General features: G+C 58.3%; 5 protein-coding genes across 5 annotated transcripts; 1 reads left to right on the forward strand and 4 right to left on the reverse strand.

The window, feature by feature from the left end:
* Positions 1-3,999: 3,999 nt before the first annotated feature.
* On the reverse strand, positions 4,000-10,605 carry BDZ90DRAFT_232194 (hypothetical protein). The gene is made up of 4 exons (XM_025506162.1): positions 8,804-10,605; positions 7,201-8,738; positions 5,479-7,136; positions 4,000-5,402 (listed from the first exon to the last, which is right to left on the reverse strand). The coding sequence occupies exons 1-4, from the start codon at positions 10,502-10,504 to the stop codon at positions 4,081-4,083; spliced, it is 6,219 nt and encodes a 2,072-aa protein (XP_025362417.1). The 5' UTR covers positions 10,505-10,605; the 3' UTR covers positions 4,000-4,080.
* Positions 10,606-11,192: 587 nt separating this feature from the next.
* Positions 11,193-12,848, reverse strand: BDZ90DRAFT_172577 (alpha/beta-hydrolase). The gene is made up of 3 exons (XM_025503700.1): positions 12,060-12,848; positions 11,724-11,997; positions 11,193-11,657 (listed from the first exon to the last, which is right to left on the reverse strand). Exons 1-3 carry the CDS (start codon positions 12,551-12,553, stop codon positions 11,238-11,240), a joined length of 1,188 nt encoding a protein of 395 aa, XP_025362418.1. The 5' UTR covers positions 12,554-12,848; the 3' UTR covers positions 11,193-11,237.
* Positions 12,707-13,874, reverse strand: BDZ90DRAFT_260295 (hypothetical protein; the record flags this gene model as incomplete). Its single annotated transcript, XM_025508242.1, has 2 exons — positions 12,707-13,597; positions 13,674-13,874. The coding sequence occupies 2 exons, from the start codon at positions 13,872-13,874 to the stop codon at positions 12,707-12,709; spliced, it is 1,092 nt and encodes a 363-aa protein (XP_025362419.1).
* An 81-nt stretch (positions 13,875-13,955) lies between these two features.
* On the forward strand, positions 13,956-14,804 carry BDZ90DRAFT_172591 (hypothetical protein). Its single transcript, XM_025503701.1, has 3 exons — positions 13,956-14,094; positions 14,177-14,446; positions 14,529-14,804. Exons 1-3 carry the CDS (start codon positions 14,092-14,094, stop codon positions 14,751-14,753), a joined length of 498 nt encoding a protein of 165 aa, XP_025362420.1. The 5' UTR covers positions 13,956-14,091; the 3' UTR covers positions 14,754-14,804.
* Positions 14,406-16,862, reverse strand: BDZ90DRAFT_232197 (hypothetical protein). Its single transcript, XM_025506163.1, has 2 exons — positions 14,529-16,862; positions 14,406-14,446 (listed from the first exon to the last, which is right to left on the reverse strand). Exon 1 carries the CDS (start codon positions 16,667-16,669, stop codon positions 14,855-14,857), a length of 1,815 nt encoding a protein of 604 aa, XP_025362421.1. The 5' UTR covers positions 16,670-16,862; the 3' UTR covers positions 14,406-14,446; positions 14,529-14,854.
* Between the last annotated feature and the right edge of the window lie 23 nt (positions 16,863-16,885).

A 16,885-nucleotide genomic window follows, 5' to 3' on the forward strand; every position in this document is an offset into this window, starting at 1 on the left:
GCCCTCGAACCGGGTCTCGAACCCATCGAGGACCTTGGCTGCGACTGCGTCAGGCTGTGGGAAATTGGCGGCGCCGTCAGACCTAGACGTGATGTCGGCAATGGCGGCCGAGACAGCGTCAGTGACCTGCTTGACATTGGCCCGCATCAGCGACGCAACATCCTCAAGTGTGGCTGCCGCATCCTGCTGCTGCGGACCAAGTGCCATGATCAGACGTTCCTGCAGCTGGATCAGCTTGGTGTCGAGGATGTTGCTGATGTGCTTGGCCGCCTGCTGCTCGTCGTTCGGTGCGTGTGAACCCGTGACTATTTGCTGTTGGGCTCGCTGCTGCTTGAGATGCTCTTGCATCGTCGCATCAATTGTCTCTTGTATCCTGCGAACGAGCGCAGCCTTCTCTCCTTCTTCAATTCTGAGCACAGTGGATTGAGTTGGCATGGCGCTCGCCGCAGCAGGTCTAGCCTGGCCGGCCCTCGTGATTTCATCGAGAATGCGGTCCCCCCACGCATCGAAGACCTCGCTCAGCCGGCCAGCAACATCCTCCACAAAGTCAGAGAGAGACTCTTCGTCGTCCCCGTTACCATCGAAGGCAGGCGGAATGAACCGCGGCGAGTGAGCACCTGCCGATGAGGAAGAACGGCGCATCCTGCAATAACTTGCTCGACGGACGATGCCGCGGGGCACCCCGAGCGAAGGAGAGCGCATCGCGGGCCAACCAGCAGGCTTGGGTGACGCCGGCGGAGGGTAGTCGACGGCAGCATCGCCTGGCGGTCTGCGGATGGGAATAGCCTTGCTGGCTTGGCTGGACACGCTGAAGGTAAAATTGGTGCTGGGCACCTGAGTGGCCGTGGCTTGAGTCGGCGTCGGTGTCTGTTCTACCCTGCTGTCGCTACTCTGTGTCTCTGCTGACTCGTCAAAAATTGGAATGCCCGGTCGACCGTGACCGCCGCGTTTTGCCCACGTTGGCATGAAGGATGGTGCCGCAGCGGGCATGTCTAAATCGGTAGAGGCAGACTTGACAATGCCGCTGGCGCCTCGAGTTGATGAAGGTGCAAAGAAGGGAGGCAATCCTTTGGGATTGAACGGAGGCGGTCCCTTCTCGACCTCTGCTCGTAGTCCTCCTTCGATGGTGGCTGCAGATGCTTGCGGCCGTACTGGGCTCGAAGGCTCCTCTGCCGACGTGGATGCTGCGGATTCTGCAGACTTTCGTGAACGCTTTTCTCGTCCTTGCTGGGGATGCGTTGGGTTGAGCAGCTCGGACAGAGCGGACTGATGAGGCAGCTTGGGCGCGCCTTGGGGAGCATGGAACGTGAAAGCGGCCGACGAGGCGGATGACGCGCCGGGAACGAACGTAGGTGCGGCTGCGTTGAGGAGAGAGCCCCTGCTAGTCTGGCGATCACGACTGACGCCCACGAGCGTTTCATTGCCCGCCTGGCTGTCCTCGCCACCGTGAACCATCGCCGAGGACCCAAAGCTTGAATTGTTGATGCTGGGTAGACGGAAATGCAGTGCATTCCCAATGCCCTCCCCACGGCGATGACCTCCGCTGCCAATCATAGTAGAGACATCTTCAGCAGCGCTGCGCTGACCAAATGTGCCCTCGTCTGCGTCTGAATCGTCGTGGGCAATGTAGCGACCGTGGTTGCTGGCTTGCGCACCTCGGGGAAGAGGTCGTCGTAGGCCTGGACTAGGGTGCAGCTGGCTACTTGCGTACGTTTCGTTCGTGTCGGCTCGAGGTCGTCCTTGTGGCTTGCCACTATCGCTGACTGGCGGTGCGTGTGTCTGGCCTTGTGTCTGACGCAGCGTTCGGCGACGTCGTGGCCTCTCAATGCGCTCCTGCCTTGCTCGCTCTTCGTCTGAGGGGTTACTGAAGTCACCGAGCGAGCTGCTGTCGGAAGAGTCGCCCAAGTCATCCAGACTATCCCTTCGCCAGTGACGGGTCGTAACGTCGTCAGCACCACGCTGTTCATCTTCCTCTGCGCCGGATGCATCGGCGTCTTCTGATGGATTGGTGCGGAGGTCATCTTCGATCTCGTGGCCTTCCTCGGTGACGTCTTGAAGCGAGTAGCCCTGTAGATAGCGAGAATTACAGAAAGTATCAGCACAGGTACGAGGCCGGCGCTCCTTAGTGGTACGATACCCACGAAACCGGCTGAGAGATCTTTCCACGACGGCCTGCCGGTCGTTGAGGATGAGCTCGCCCCGGTAGACTTGACGGCGGCAGCATCAATTTGGTGCTGCGGATCTTGAGATGCGTCGTCATCACTTTGGTCCCCTACTGCTCGAGCCTTGGCCTCTGCCTCAGAGAGACCGAGCGCTGACATTGCGCCCGATGCAAAGGATCCCCCAGACGGACGGATGCTGAGTGACATAGCTCGAGGCACATGACCGGGTGGTGAAGACGAACGTCGGAAAGCCCTTGGAGAATTGGCGAGATAGTCCCTCACCTTCGTGTCGTTGTCGTCTGGCTTTCCAATGCATTCATCGTGAGCTTGAAGTATCGTCTCTTGCAGTGGGCTGCCTTGGGGTTGCATTTGTGGTCGCTGCTCATTCCATTCATCTGCAGAGGGCAGGTAGATGTCGATGCTGTGGGGTAAGCCTTTGACGGCGAGCTCTGGATGCGCGAGCCTAGTGACCATGTCTGCTGAATTGGGCTGAAGATCACAGAGGGCAAAGTCAGTTGTATCGACGGGCGTACGTCGGGTCCACTGGCTGCGCAGCTTGAATCGTCTGACTGCCTCCTGGCCCTTGCGAGCCACGACGTCTTCATCATCGCCAGCTTGGCGGGCTGCGTCCTGCGCCTTGGTCCTGGCAGCCTCTTCATTGTCGTCAGAGCAGTTGGCTTCGATGGGCAGCGATACATGCACCGCTTTACGCTTGGCAGGTTTGGGTGGTTCCAAGTGGAGAAAGCTGATGGATGGCTTGGAGTTATGGCCGGTAGAGCGCAGAGGGGTGTGCACGGGATGAGGCTTTGAGCGTCTTGCTTCGTAGCTGTGACGTCGTGCACTGTTGATTGGCCCCACTTCGTCAACGACAGCCAGCGAAGACGCACTGGCGGGTAAGGTATGCGGGCTCGGTGTACGGATGGCAGGTCGAGGTGAGAGGCTGAAGCCGCTGCTTGCGCCGGGCGAAGATGGGCCGTACAGCGACGTAGTGGGCTGTAGCAGATGAGGCGATGGCATGCGTGGCGGGATCGTACCCGCTGACAACGGGGTCGAGACATGATCGGCTGGCGAGATGGGCTGCGGACAAATGGCGAGTAGGTCAGCTTGTGAACAGCGCCCTTTGCGGAGGATCATTGAACCTACCATGTATCCTGCAGGCATGGCTTGAGGTTGCCAAGCTCCTGCGCTCAAAGATCGCTGCATGGCAGGCACACCGCTCATGGCCATTGGCTCGAAGGCCGGGGCAGCGACATTGAGTGATGTTGGCCTTGCGGCGGAAGGTGTGAAGGAAGGAGCCGTTGGCTGTCAAGGAAATTTTCAGAGTGAGTGTCGCAAAATCCTCGCTACACCACCAATCGTGGCTGCTCTCACGGTGAGGTTGCTCCGTTGTGCGCTCTTGACATTTCTTTGCCTCCCGGGCGTGGCGTCTGGCCCGCCGGGAGAAGCCATTGCGTCAACTGGATACCACGTCGAGCCTTCGCGTTTCTACCTCTCAGTGGTACTCGAAAGTGATGACGGCGGGCAATATTAGGCGTAGCGACGTAGCGGTCCTGGTGATGCTGCTGGCGATGAGGTCTGTGATTAGTGATGAGAAAGAAGGAAAGGCTCAGCGTCCATCGATGCATCAAGGCTCTTTCCTTCCCCCTTTCCTCGTGGCTCGCCCAATGGACTCACGACTGCCGCGAGTGTTAATTGATCCGCACGGCACTTGGCCCGACCATGCAGCTCGTCCAACACCGAACAATTTTTCAACTCCGCTCCAGAAGCTCGTCCGGGGAAAAGGCAAAGCCAGGATGGGCCGTCACGACCTTCTAAATCAGGCAACGTCCCATCGGCGACCACATCGCATCGCAGTGTAGCATTACTCTCGTGTCTCAACTGGGTATCGAACATCAACCGCCATCGCCTCTCTCTGCCATCACGCCTTCCTCCTCACGCTCATCAAACGACTCAGCCTGCCGCCAGACGAGCCGCCCAATGTGCTAGCCCCGCTCGACGAGAAGATGCTCTTCGATCCTGCCCTGACGCTGTGTCCGTCGTTTGACTGCATTGGCGAGCCAGCAGATGTCGACGCTCGCGGCTCACGCGGCACAGGCGTGCCTGCAACTCCTCCTCCACCGCCGCCGCCGCTATTACCTCCTGAGGGTCGAGCTGTCGAGGCGAGCGAAACCGTGTCCATCGCTGGTCCCCTTGCCGCCACTGCAGACGGCAATGCATCCCCACCCGTGACGATGCTGCTCTTCTGACCTGCACTGGCCTGCTTGGCAAGCAAAGCAATATGTCGCTGTAATGGGCTAGTCGCAGAGCTCAGAGCTTCATGCGAATCGTACTCGCGCCTCTGCAATCGGTTGCTCGAGTCCAAGGAGTAGGCAGCCGGACGAAGCGGAGCTGCAGAGGCCGTCATCTTGCCTGCGGCATCGAGGTGAGCCCGTGAGGCCTCTTCGTCTTCCTTTTGTTGGTCGAAGGCCTTCTTCTCGGTCAGCTCGCGGGCCTCTCCTGCAAAGTTCTCCGCAAAGAAGCGCTCCAATGTCTCATGGAAGGGTTTCATCTCTGGTGGACAGAGACGCGCGTGCAGCTTGATGCAGCGTGAGATGACAGTCGCTTGACGGAAGATGCTTTCGCGCAAGCGGCCTGCCTCGTCACCATTGATCACGTCGTTGCCCGAGAGAAAAGCCTTCTTGTAGAGCGGAATGCCGCCATTGACTGGCGCATCTACGGCACCATTGAGGGCCATTGCTAGTCGATTGGTGTTGACACCAGGTTTGGCACGCGCATACTTCTTCTCCAAACTATTGAGCTCCGCCGTCTTACCCTCAATGTCATTGATAGCGTTCTCGAGCGGCGAGATCTCGACGACGTGAACCTCGGCGACTTCGCTTCGACGCAGCACCGTAGGGAAGGCGTCTTCGCAGCGCAAATACGTCTTCTCGACCCATCTCTCCGCCACATTGTCTCCGCCGCGAAGGGGCCGCGAGAAAGAAAAGAGGCTCGTGGCGTTGTGCTCGTAGTAGCTGCGCACGTTGGGAGGCACGTCGGGATTGACGAAAACGTCGCGGCTGCGGTCCGGCTCTGGCTGAAGCATCGTGACCTGAAGGTACAAGCCTTCGGCGTCCGGCGGTTCGGCTGTCTTGATGAGAATGGCCCCAGGATGCTTTTGCTGGAGTCGCTCGCAGAAGACAGGAAGTTTTTCCCAGTCCAGGCCGCGGTAAACGAACATCTTTTGCTGAAGCGAAGCCGGCCCTGCGAGGCGGTAAAGGGACAGGGGTGTTAATTGGGCGTAGTTCTGGTGGATGAGCTGATCTTCGCGTGTACTCACATCCACCGCCGTAGTAGGCCACACGAAAGTAGGCGGGGAAGACGCGCTCCGTGGCTGCAATCTTGCGGAAGAGCGAAGCCTGATAGGTCATCACTTCTGCCAATCGTAGATAGTCGACAGCTCGGTACTCGTACTGCTGTGCCAGCTCTCGGCAGATGTCTATGGAAATCTCCCATGCCTGACCCTTGCCCAGATAGTCGAGGATCAGCATGTAGAGCGTCTCGCGTCGCGCAAAAGTCGATTGGCGCGGTAGGGATAGCTCAGCGATGGGTTCAACGTAGCTGTCTGTCTCCCATGTATGCAGGTCAGCGTGCAGCTTGAGCGTGAGCGCTGCCTCGATGTAGTCGTGGTTGCCGAGGTGCAGGTTGACCAGATTCAAGACGTGGCTTGAGAAAGCGCTGACGCGGTTGGCCTGGCGGAGGAAACCGAGCAGCTTCAAAGTACCAGCAATGCGGTCGTCCTCAAAGCCGGAGTCTAGGGGCAGGGCCCGCACGCTGAGGAGCAGATCGAGGAAGCGATTGACCGATACGAGGCAGGAGAAGACTTGCTCTTGCAATTTCTCGTCAACGTCGGCACCTTCGAAGAGGGCACGCAGCTGGCCAATGAAGAACGCTCGGGAAATCTCGTCGCCGCGTGATCTCATGAGTACATCGAGCTTGTCGATGATTTCTGCCTCGATGACGGAGAAGTTGCCATTGAGGTGCCACTCGGAGGTTATCATGGTAGCCAAGACTTGCACCGCACATGTCCTCAGCTCGTCATGGTGAGAGAGGCAGAGCTCCAGAACAGGCTCTACAAGATCCGGTACGAACTGCACTTGAAAGCCGCCAGTAGTGAGGGACTGTGGGCCGATATGATGTTGCTCCGCCTGTGCATCGCCGATCGAGTTCCAGAGCTTGGCAAAGATGCGCGCACCTTCACCTCGAATGTCGCCAGCCAAACGCCAGACCGCTCGCCTTCTCTGCGGTTTGAAGTTCTCGACCACCAGCTGCTCGCTGCAGAGGAGGGTGAGCAGCATCGTCAAGCACCCTTTCCACAGCGGTGTGTCGAAGGACGATGCTCGGTCTGGCGCAGGTATGAAGTCGCGCACCATGAGCGCGGCCAGTGGGTCTGCCATCTTGAGTATCATTTGATGAGCAAGAACGTTGATGTTCAGCCAGCTCGATGGGTATGCTTCATTGCGCAGGATTGACGTTGCCACCGCAAAGAAGTCGTGAAGGAAGTGCGCCAGCTTCTCCGGTCCTTCGAGGTCGAGCTGCTCCTCTAAGAAGCCAGCGAGATGCTTGCGCGGGCTCAGAGTGACCAACATGGTGAGGATGGCTGCAATCTCGCCCAAGCCGCAGTTCAGGATGGCGTCTGAGCTGGCGCTGTCGTTCGCGTGAGGTGGGGATGCAGCGATGATGGCAAATGGGTAGCTTGAAGGGAAAATGACCGGGATAGCGGACGCCACCGTCGAAGGACTGCGATGACACTCGATTGCTTTGATTGTCTCCTCGCTGCGCAGCTCCTTGTAGGTCTCGAGGAGGCGTGGGATCATAGAAAGGACGTAATCAACGTTGTCCTGCTCCTGTCTGACTTCAGCTGGCGTGGCGGCATCTCTCAGAGCCGTCTGCAGGCGATCCAGGATGATGGCCAAGACGGTAGTGGCGAGGCGGGCGCTATCAAAAGGCGAAATGAACGTCAGCTCAGGCTCTCAGACAGTAGGCGGGCTCACTTTCTCACCTCTCGACCCAAGTGATGCGGGCAGCATCTGTACTGGTAGCCTCGTTGCCTTTCTCCGGCGCAAAGTGCGGACGGATCCACCTTATGACGCTGGGTATCAGATGAGCGCGCGATGAAGGGTGGTCAAACAGCGGGCCTTCACAGACTTGAATGATGTGTAGCAGCTTCCACACGACGAGACGCCCCTTCGTTATGAAGATGGCGTCAGCAAAAGCCGCCTCAAGGCCGATGAGCTCGTCAATGTCGTAAACGCGGGCCAGGTCCGGAAGGATCTCAGCAAAGTGCTGCAGAGCTAGCGTCTGCGTGCCGACGATCGATGGCGGCTTCGTTGCTGACATGAGGCGGTTGATGCTACGCAGCAGAGAGTCGAGGTCTGTGCGGAACTTGGCTTGAAGGTGGTCGCCCAGAGCCCCTACGTCGCGTTGCAGTTCGCGCGATCGCACGATGAACTTGAAGAGGTAGGACCACACCTTGATCGACGCCCTTGTTGCAGACCCAGCCGCATCGTCATTGTTGGCCAGTAGACGCGACATTGAAGCCATTAAGCGCGTGTGTGCCGTCTGTGAGTGGAAATGGCGTTCGATGTAGACGTCTAGAGTGGCTCGGAAGTTGTTGAATCGTCGATCCTGCACGATGCCGAGCACCGTCACCAAGGCATTGAAGACCAGATCGTCGCAGTCGGAGGCACGCGTCACGATTGCGAAGAGGGCGTCGAAGATGTCACGCAGGAATTTGACAATCTCGACTTCGCCGACGAAGGTGAACTTGGTCAATACACTCTTGAGTTCCTCGTGGTCTTCGATGCGCTCCCAGTGCAGGAGCTTCAGCAGGACGTCGTTCTGCGTGTAGCGAGTGGAAACGAGGAAGGAGCGAAGCATGATGGTGTCGCGAAGCGGCTGAATGACCGTAGTGAGGCTGGCAGGCACAACATCGGAGAGGGAGCCATTCGTTGGCACGGTGGCTGGCAGAGAGAAGTAGAGCTCGGGACTCGCTGGTCCACGCCAGAGGAGTAGAGTGTGGGAGCCGTCTTGGATGAATGCAGAGTGCGGGCCGGCTTCGTGGTGTCCAAAGAGGGGTAAGTAGGCGTGTGCAAAGGGAGATGACTCCATCGCCGCGCCAGTCGCCTCCTTCGAGCTGCGGTGACGGAACGTCAAGAAAAGGTGGCACTGCTCCAACGCCTCGTCGGGCAGCTCTAACTTGATGAGTTCTCCCCATGTCGGCGCATTCTGGTGATAGAAGACCATCGAGTCGAATTGCGTCATGCGTGGCTCTCCTGAGCCCCGCGAGATGACTCTCTCAAGCACTCGACCGTCCCTCGTACGCACATCGATGGACACTTGGACATTCTTTGCAGAAGATGCGCCTGGGATCTTGCCCGCCGAAGGGAAGAACTCGCCCGACCATAGCTTGATGTATGCCTCATTGCGGGAGTCGCCGGGAAAGACGACGTCGGGAAAGCCTAGACGCGCGGTGAGAGCGGCGTCGCGTAACAGTGAGGCGTTCTCGCGCACCAGTGACGGGGTGTCGCCGTGTAAGACCTGTAAAGAGGGACTTAGGAGTAAGCGAATTGAAGAGTGCGTCACCTTTGGATACGCTCACTCACCTTGACGTCGACATTGATGACGTCTGCGCGAGGAGACTTTTCAAATTCTCGTATCCTCGATGCGATGATGTCCTGATGCAGCGTGCTGAAGGCCGCCTCGTTGACGGGAACAAAGATGGGCATGACGTGCTCCTTCTTGACCGACGACGAGTTAACGTCCGTCTCGAATTGATGCTCCTGTCCCAACGAAAGTACGCCACACCCGAAAGGTCGTCGGAAGTTGCTCGTCATCGCTAATGAGCTGTCTTCTCGCGGACCGGTACGAACGATGCGGCAGACGACGTTGAGGTCTTGCATATCGCTGGCGCTCATGTCGGTGAAAAGGCACGTCATGCGCTTGGCTTGTTCGGTACGATGGTCAAGCACGACGCAGTACTCTTCTGTAAGGAAGCGTGCCTCTGGCTTGTTGTAGAGGGAAAAGTAGAGCTCGACGGGCGCGTCGAAGCTGGCTATGATGTTGCGCACCTCGAGGAAGAGGTGATAGTATTTGACGATTGGTGCCGGTGCAGGCTGAGCCGAAGAGGGCTCCTCGGACTTCCTCATCATTGAGCCAGCGCTCGACGACGAAGGGAGGGACGACATCGAGATTTGGCGCGTCTGCCTCTTTGCACGAATGCTCGTCGGTGCTGCGGCAAGGCTTGTGGCTGGGGCGACGACGCCGAAGGCGTTGGATGCCGGTGCAGACAAAGCTCCTTCACCGTGTTGGTGTGGCTGCTGCTGTTGCTGGTCTACGTAGGCTAATGCGACTTGAAGGGCGTAGAGGCGAATGCCGCTGACCCAATTCTCGCCGCGCCCACCATCGTCTGGAGTGACCAGACCACCTCTATTCGGGTGTCGCACGATGACATCGAGACCTTGGGCGACGTTGCCCTTGACGAGTCTGGCCACGCACTCCTTGCGTAGCTTTGCTAGCTCCTCCTCACCGAGCGTCTGAGCCAAAAGCTGCCTGCGAGCAGCGTACAGAACATCAATGTGCTGCCTGACCGTATCAAAGAGGGTATAATCGCGACGTTGGAGGTATGAATAGAGGAGGGTGCTCCATTCGCGCAATGCGCATGCAATCTCGTCTGCCAATGGCTCTGCTGTCCCACTGATTGTCTCATCGCCGCACTTGAGGCTGGGTAGCGGAGGTGGTGGCCTTGTTCGCGGTGCAGGTGCTGTTGAAGACTTCTCCTTCTGTCCTACCATGGCAGCTGGACTGTTGGGTACTGCGTTATCCTCATCCTCTTCCTCTTGAAGGGTGTGAAGTGCATTGCTCTGTGGCCCGCCACCTACGAGGCCGCTGGATCCGGCATTGGCCTCTTTGGCTCGAGCATGCATCTCTGCTAGTCGCATTTCAGCATCATCGAGGTATTCCCTCACATGAATGTTGGCAAAGGGGAAGACGCCGACGTAGACCTGAGGCTCTGCAGCGCTGGAGCTCGATTGGGCGGCGGACGAGACGACGTAGCCCCTCGCCCATTCGCTGCCCAATGTCTCGAAGACATAAACCTCATCACCTACCTCGAGGCTGATCAGATGAGCTTCGAGGGCTGCCCTTGAGGCGTCATCAAGGAGACGCTGTGCCTGCGGGAGGATGTCGGCCTCGAGGGAAAACGGGCAGACGGCAAAACCATACTGGATCTTGGGCAGAGGTTGCCATGATGAAGGAGGTGGCGCTGTTGCAGAGGACGAGTGATCGAGAGATGTCGCCGCATTCATCGCCATCAGCGACGAGGTCATCAATTGGCCAAGTCGATCGGTGGTGTGGCTGTTAGCGAGAATGGAGCAAAGAGAGAGGCAGAGACAGCTTTCAGCTCGAGGGCAGGTCGTTGCAGCACGAAGGATGTCCAGTCGCCCTCCGTCTCGCCTCTGAGCGCAGCGCAGCCAGGGACGTGCGTCGGCGCAACGCAAGTCGAGCACGACGCCCATTCGATTCGTCTTCGAGGCGGGGGGACGAGGCGGGCGGACTTTGAAACCAGGGGGGCGGGTTGACGGACGCCCGTCCACCGTAGCTCTTGACGCCACGGCGCTAGCGTCCAACACAGTCGGCCGGTCGATCTTCCGTACAAGCACATCGAATTGCGATCCTGCTCATCATCATGAGCTACAATTCAGATGTACAGGCCTCAGATCGTATCCTGCGTTCTCGAAATCTCACTTTGACCATCTCACGCCCTTCTCTCAAGCCCTCTGCTTCTCCCTCAGTCGCTGGAGCGAGGGGGATTCCCAGCCTAAAGAGCAGATCAGCAGCCCTCGATGAGCTTCCACAGACTCTGCATTAGTGTGAACACGAGCGAATGGTGTGCAGCAAGTTCAGCGTCGCCTTGCAAGGCCGTCGTCCCGACTCCCTGTGCCTTGACGTCGATTGATACTTACTTGTGCATCGCAGAGAGGCCCAGTCGAGGAACCAGCTCAATCGTCGATGCGATGAGGATTCCGTCGTTCTGGTACATTACAACTTTGCTGACGTCTGCCCAGCACTCGGTGCCATCCAATGCGCCTCCCACGTCTTTCCATCCTCTGACTGGGTCGCTACGGTCCTCTGTCTCGCCTCGCTACTCCACGCAAGATCTGCCAGCTTCGGGACATGTGCCGCCCATTCCTGAACGAAGTGCCCTCCCTCCGGTATGACATGACGCCAGCATCCCAGCTGCTTCCCCCAGGTCTGCGCAGACAGGTCGTCCATGACCTTCTCCGGGAAGACAGGATCTGCCGCGCCTATGCAGACGAAGACTTGGAGCGGCGTGCGTACCTGAGTCGATGCTGACGCAGTGTTGTCACTTAGCTGCTCCGGCTGTAGGGATCCGTAATAATGTAGAGCGGATTGAGATTCGGCGACGCCTGCTTGAGAAGGGCGAATGGGGACGAGTTGCTGCGGAGAGGGGCTCGTGGGGCATCAGAGAAGTGCTGGAGTTGCCCATCAATCACTCTCACTTACAGGAAATCGTCGCACGCCGGCCTTTGCACGCCCGTCGTGACTACCCGAGCCGTAGAACGGCAAGTCGTAATTGTCGATTTCCGACTTTGTCATGCTCTTTCGACCTCTGCTGAGCATGCGACCCACGGCAAGGTCGTGAGTCGAGGCCATGTACTTGCGGAAATTTTCCCAGCCAGGCGAGGGAGACTTGCCCAAGCCGAGGGCGGTGTTCATGACGAGGAGATGCGTGAACAGGTGGGGAAAGAGGGGTGGGAGAATGAGGCCCAGGATGCCGCTACCGAGCGAGCAGAGCGTGAGCATGACGAAGGATTGCAGTCTCAGAGCGCTGTTACTCACCCCCAGTCTTGCACGACAAGGACGCTTCTCGTCACAGGAGTCGATCCCTCCCTCTGCTCCACATGCTGGCGCACAAATTCGATGAGCCAATCCCGGTGTGACTGCCAGGTGTAGTACTCATCCTGCACCGGCTTGTCACTGCGCCCGAAGCCAATGAGATCCGGTGCGACAACCCGGCGACGAAGGTAACGAGGCCCAGTGGTGCGTCTGGCAGGCGGATCTTCGAGCCAGCTCTTGATCATCTTGCGGTACAGATAGCTCCATGTCGGCTCGCCGTGGAGGCAGAGTATCGTCTCTGTCGCTACTGATTCTCCCGCGGGTGGATCATGTGGCTGACTCATGGCAACTCCCTGGCGCACATCGAAAATGCCAGATGTCTCATCTATCCAGGCATAACGCAGCCCGCGATAATGTGCGTAGTGAGGCGAGTAGGGGAAGTCTGGCAGCGCTGGAATGTCGTTGCAGCGAAAGACGGTCGAGGGCTTCGTTGACATGACTACTATTGACGACGATGGATTGGGTTTGGTATACAAGAAGAATGGGAAGCGAACTAGGACATACGGCCGTGACAGGTGGAGGCCGTCTTCGGCAAAGCGGTGAAGGAGGACGCAGCAAGATAGGCGAGGTAGCTTGGTCCAACTCCCTCTTCACTCCCAATCGGAATCATCGCTATCATCTTCCTTCGCTTTTGCCTTGGCAGCTACCTCCTCTGCCTTACCCTTAGGCTGCTCCTTGTCATCACGCTGTCGCAGCTCATCCGCATCGACCTGCGAAGGCGCCGAGCTGTCCTTGCTGTGCCCGCCATCCGTTGCTGCATCCTCCCACGAGAAGGCATCCGAGTCCGTCGTCTCTGCGGCCAGCATGCCTTGCGTATCAGATCGTGACGCTACCACTCCTGCTCCTGCTGTCGTCTCCCACTTTGCCTTGCCGTTAGACGCCTCCTCAGCAGGCACGACCTTGACCAGCTCGCCCATCATGTCCTTCCACTCTTCGCCCGCCTTGCCCATTAGATCCTGCCCAGCTTGAAGGTAGCGCTGAGCATACGCCTTGCCCTCTGGCCCGCTCAGCTGACGCAACGACGTCGATGCATCTTGCAATGCTGCCTGAACGGAGCGCGAGAGATTCTGCGTCTGAGTGTTGGACTGGGAGAAGAGGGTGGAGAGGCGTTGTGTCACGTCGGATTGGAGAGAGGCGACGCGAGGATCCGTCGACATTGTCTGCAGTCGTTGGAGAAGCGTGCTAGTGCTGGCTGACTGTTCACCTGAGGAAGCAGTTTCGGAAGGTGCAATGCCTGCGTCCGGCTTATCGCTGCGAGGAGCAGCTTCGCCGCCATTAGGGTGCGCGGCCTCACCCTCTGCGGCCTGCTCATTTCGCTTCTCTGACCTCTCCTTCACATCCTGCGCTTCTCTCTGAGCCTTTGCCTCTTTGCGTGTGTCTTCGAGCTGCGCTTCGATCTTTGCAGCCTCGTTTCGTGCAAATTGGACTATGCCTCCTTGATCTGCGATGCGAGTCTGCGCCGACGCAAGCTGCTCTTGTGTCTGCAGACGAGAGTGCGAGGAGGACTTGGATGTCAGTAAGAGCTTATACCAGCTCTGAATCTTTGCACGTATTCACCTTCTTGCTGAAGCCAGACCACCATGAAGAGACGCTGTTGGCAATGTGTCGGACATCTGCCTCAAGGGTCACGTCCTCTTCCTCTTCTCGAGGAACGCCCGCATCCTCTTCCCTCTGCTTTCCCTTTCCCTTGATATCCGGAGATGGGACACTCCGATCATTCTCGTGTTCTGCTGTGAGGGCGTATGACTCGAGGTCCATCTTCCTGGCTTTTCTGAATGGATGAAGGTCGTGAGTGTTGGTCAAAAAGGAAACCTCGCGACTCTCCACCACGTCGGACGTCGACTTCGGACCGGCGAGCCACGCGAGCGGCAACGGAAACGAGGCAAATCTCAAGTCGAGTCCAGAGATTCAACGACGATCCTCTACTCTTGACCATCTCAGATCAATCGGTAGTGACAAAGACGGTCTACGACGAATGGTGAGCGACGCTGCGCCGTAGCTTCTATTCCGCAACGGAATTCGTTTGCTCATTCCCCCTCTTTGATTCCTTGCGCTCGCAGTCACTGCCCCAACTTCTGGCTCGCGTCCTCATCCAAGGATCGCAGATCCTGGGAAAAGCATTTCTAGAGGCAGGCAGGCAGGCTGGAAGGAATCTCAGAGCTTCACCAGAGGCAGCAGCATCAGCTCAGTCAGCTGGACCAGCTGGATCCAAGATCGATGAGCTCACACGAGCACACAAGATGACAGTAGAGGAGGCGAGGATGATTCTCAACTTCAAGCCGGCCGCCGAGGGAGAAGCAATTGAGGTTGCGAGAGAAAGGATGGCAAAGGTGAGTGACCACCACGAGGGTCGATGGGAGCCAATCAGTGCATTCCTTGACCGTCTTGGCCCTTGTTCTCCTGGCCGCACAGACGTACGACCACCTCTTCGCCGTCAATGCCCCGCCCGCGCCCAAAGGACAAAAGGGCGGTGGATCAGGATCGTTTTATATGCAGTCAAAGGTTGTAAGGGCCAAGCAGAGGATCGAAGCCGAATGGGAGCAGTTGGCAAAGAATGTGGGCGAGGCAGGACAGGGAGGAGGAGCTGCAGCAGAGTCGACATCGGCACCGCCACCGCCGCCCCCTCCGGCAGCGTGAAGGGAGGGGTGTTAGGGTGGCTGGAAATGCTAATGTCAAACACATCACTCAGTAAAGTCGATTCGAGGCAGAAGGGCTTTGCTTCATTGACGGGCGCCGCATCACGCAAGTGCGGCCTCTCTTCCAATACGCCCCGCCATCCTCTTCCCGCACCGGTATCCCACGATGCCAAAGCACGCATATCCCACGCCCGCAAACAAGGCGAGGAAAAGCATAGCGAGCTCACAAGCCCAGATGCTGCACCAGGTAGACGCCCCAGCTGCCTTGCCCGCACTGCAACTCGTCGCTTTGCCTCCACTCATGAAGAGAGCGGCACACAGAGCGGCGAGGACGACGATGCAGAAGCCCGTGAGCCATAGCAGCGTGTGTAGGAGAGAGCCAAGCGCCAAGGAGTGAAGACGTTCCGCCCGCATCCGTGCCAGGAAGCCACCGCCTCCACGACTATGTCTACGGCGACGACGACGTTGGCGAGAGGAGCGGCGGAACTCGCCTGGCAGTGCGTCCCACTCATCATCTTCGTCCGAGCTTCCGTCGTCCGTATCGTCGTCCGAGCGATCGTCTCCCTTGCGGCGCCCACCACCGAGCATCGTCGGATCCACTATGAGATTGACTGTCGGCGGCGCTTGTGGACCCATCATGATCTGTCCCTTCTTCTTTCTGCCAAAGAAACCGCCGCCCTTGCCCTGCTGAGGTCCTGCGCCAGCCAGCACTGGGATGATCATGCCACCCATGCCACTGGCAGGCCTAGCCCCCGGCCCACCATCACCCATCTTCACAGCCTTGCGCCCAGCGTCGCAGCAGCACGGTCGGAAGAGGAAAAGCCACGTAGCCCCTAACGCGCAGATCAAACTGGCCGCATGGACGACGTAAGAGCCCCAGCTGCTCTTGATGGCAGGCGTGTCGCTTGAGGTTGGTATCTTGACGACGACCAGATCTAGGATGGCGCAGAGAAATGCAGCGAGGGCGAAGAGGACAAAGCTGATCTTGAGGGTGAGCAGAGTCTTGCGCCAGGGCAAGACCAGCGTGCCTCGCGACGTCACGCTGCCTGGGTACAGGTCGGCATCTGGATCTGCCTCTGCCTCTTTTGCCTCCTCGGCTCCCTCGTCGCCATCGTCTTCACCGCGATGCTTGACTTTGGGTTTGCCAAATTTGCGCTCAAGCATCTTGATCCGCTCTTCCTTGACAAAGTCGTCGTAGCCGGGCGTGCCTGCCCCGGGTTGGCGATTGTAGCTGTGCTTCCCTGATCGCGTCATCGTTTCGCTCTCCCAGCCTGAGACGCCCGAAGGAGGTCGAATGGAGGTGTAGGCATGACCATTCGCGCTCAGGTGGCCATCATACCACGTTGCACTCCATTGTGGGAAGGAGGGGAGTCGGTCAGCGGCACCCCTAGGCGAGGAGCTGTGCCCGCGTGAGGAGGGTATGTGGTGGGCTGCATGTATGCCGAAGATGGCCGGCGGTGTTTCTGAGGCAGGGGATGCTGGATAGAGTGAGATAGGATGCGTTAGGGTGTGGTCGCTGGATGAGACATTGGATGGAGGTCGCCCAGGAGGGGCGTGGGCATAGGCGTACGGGTCGTGGTAGGTAGGCGCCATCCCATACGGATCATGATGATGATGGCCTGGCGCTGCATACTGCGGCCATGATACCGATGATCGTGGAGGTGGTGGGGGATGAGCAGGCGCTCCTGCAAAGTAGGGGTTGTATGCCGCGACCGAATGTGGTTGAGAATGCGCATAGCCGCCAACGGCTGAGATGCTGTCCGCTACGTCGTCATAATGAGCACCGCCAAAGTCTGCTAACCTTCTCTCCTCGTAGTCTGGATCGATGTCTTCATTGGCGTGAGCGTTCCCGTATTGTGTTGAGTAGCGTGAGAGGGGAGAGGGAGTGTAGCGATGACCCGCGTATGCGTGGTCCATTGCAATGAGGAGCAAGAGGCGACGAGGATAGCAGAGGGGTATGGGCGCGATGCGCTATTCGTAAGAGCTGTCGTCAAGTCGTTAGATCGTGAGATGGTCGTGAAAGCCGTATGCTGAAGCAGTCGTCTAAGTCATGAAGAGAGCAACATTATGAGTGTGGATTTGGATTGATGGACGCGCGGCCGGATCGAGGACACGAGGGGTTGAAGCGGACGT

Source organism: Jaminaea rosea, assembly GCF_003144245.1.
Source record: "Jaminaea rosea strain MCA 5214 unplaced genomic scaffold BDZ90scaffold_6, whole genome shotgun sequence".
Taxonomy (NCBI): domain Eukaryota; kingdom Fungi; phylum Basidiomycota; class Exobasidiomycetes; order Microstromatales; genus Jaminaea; species Jaminaea rosea.

Coding starts and splice junctions, on each gene's coding strand:
- BDZ90DRAFT_172591 (XM_025503701.1), top strand. Junction 14,447..14,528: donor CGAGAGAAAGGATGGCAAAG/GTGAGTGACCAC, acceptor CTGGCCGCACAG/ACGTACGACCACCTCTTCGC.
- BDZ90DRAFT_232194 (XM_025506162.1), bottom strand. CDS start 10,504: ATGAATGCGGCGACATCTCTCGATCACTCGTCCTCTGCAACAGCGCCA. Junction 8,739..8,803: donor TCATCAATGTCGACGTCAAG/GTGAGTGAGCGT, acceptor CCCTCTTTACAG/GTCTTACACGGCGACACCCC. Junction 5,403..5,478: donor GGCCTACTACGGCGGTGGAT/GTGAGTACACGC, acceptor ACCGCCTCGCAG/GGCCGGCTTCGCTTCAGCAA.
- BDZ90DRAFT_232197 (XM_025506163.1), bottom strand. CDS start 16,669: ATGGACCACGCATACGCGGGTCATCGCTACACTCCCTCTCCCCTCTCA.
- BDZ90DRAFT_172577 (XM_025503700.1), bottom strand. CDS start 12,553: ATGTCAACGAAGCCCTCGACCGTCTTTCGCTGCAACGACATTCCAGCG. Junction 11,998..12,059: donor CTTGTCGTGCAAGACTGGGG/GTGAGTAACAGC, acceptor CTCGCTCGGTAG/CGGCATCCTGGGCCTCATTC. Junction 11,658..11,723: donor CCGGCGTGCGACGATTTCCT/GTAAGTGAGAGT, acceptor CCCTCTCCGCAG/CAACTCGTCCCCATTCGCCC.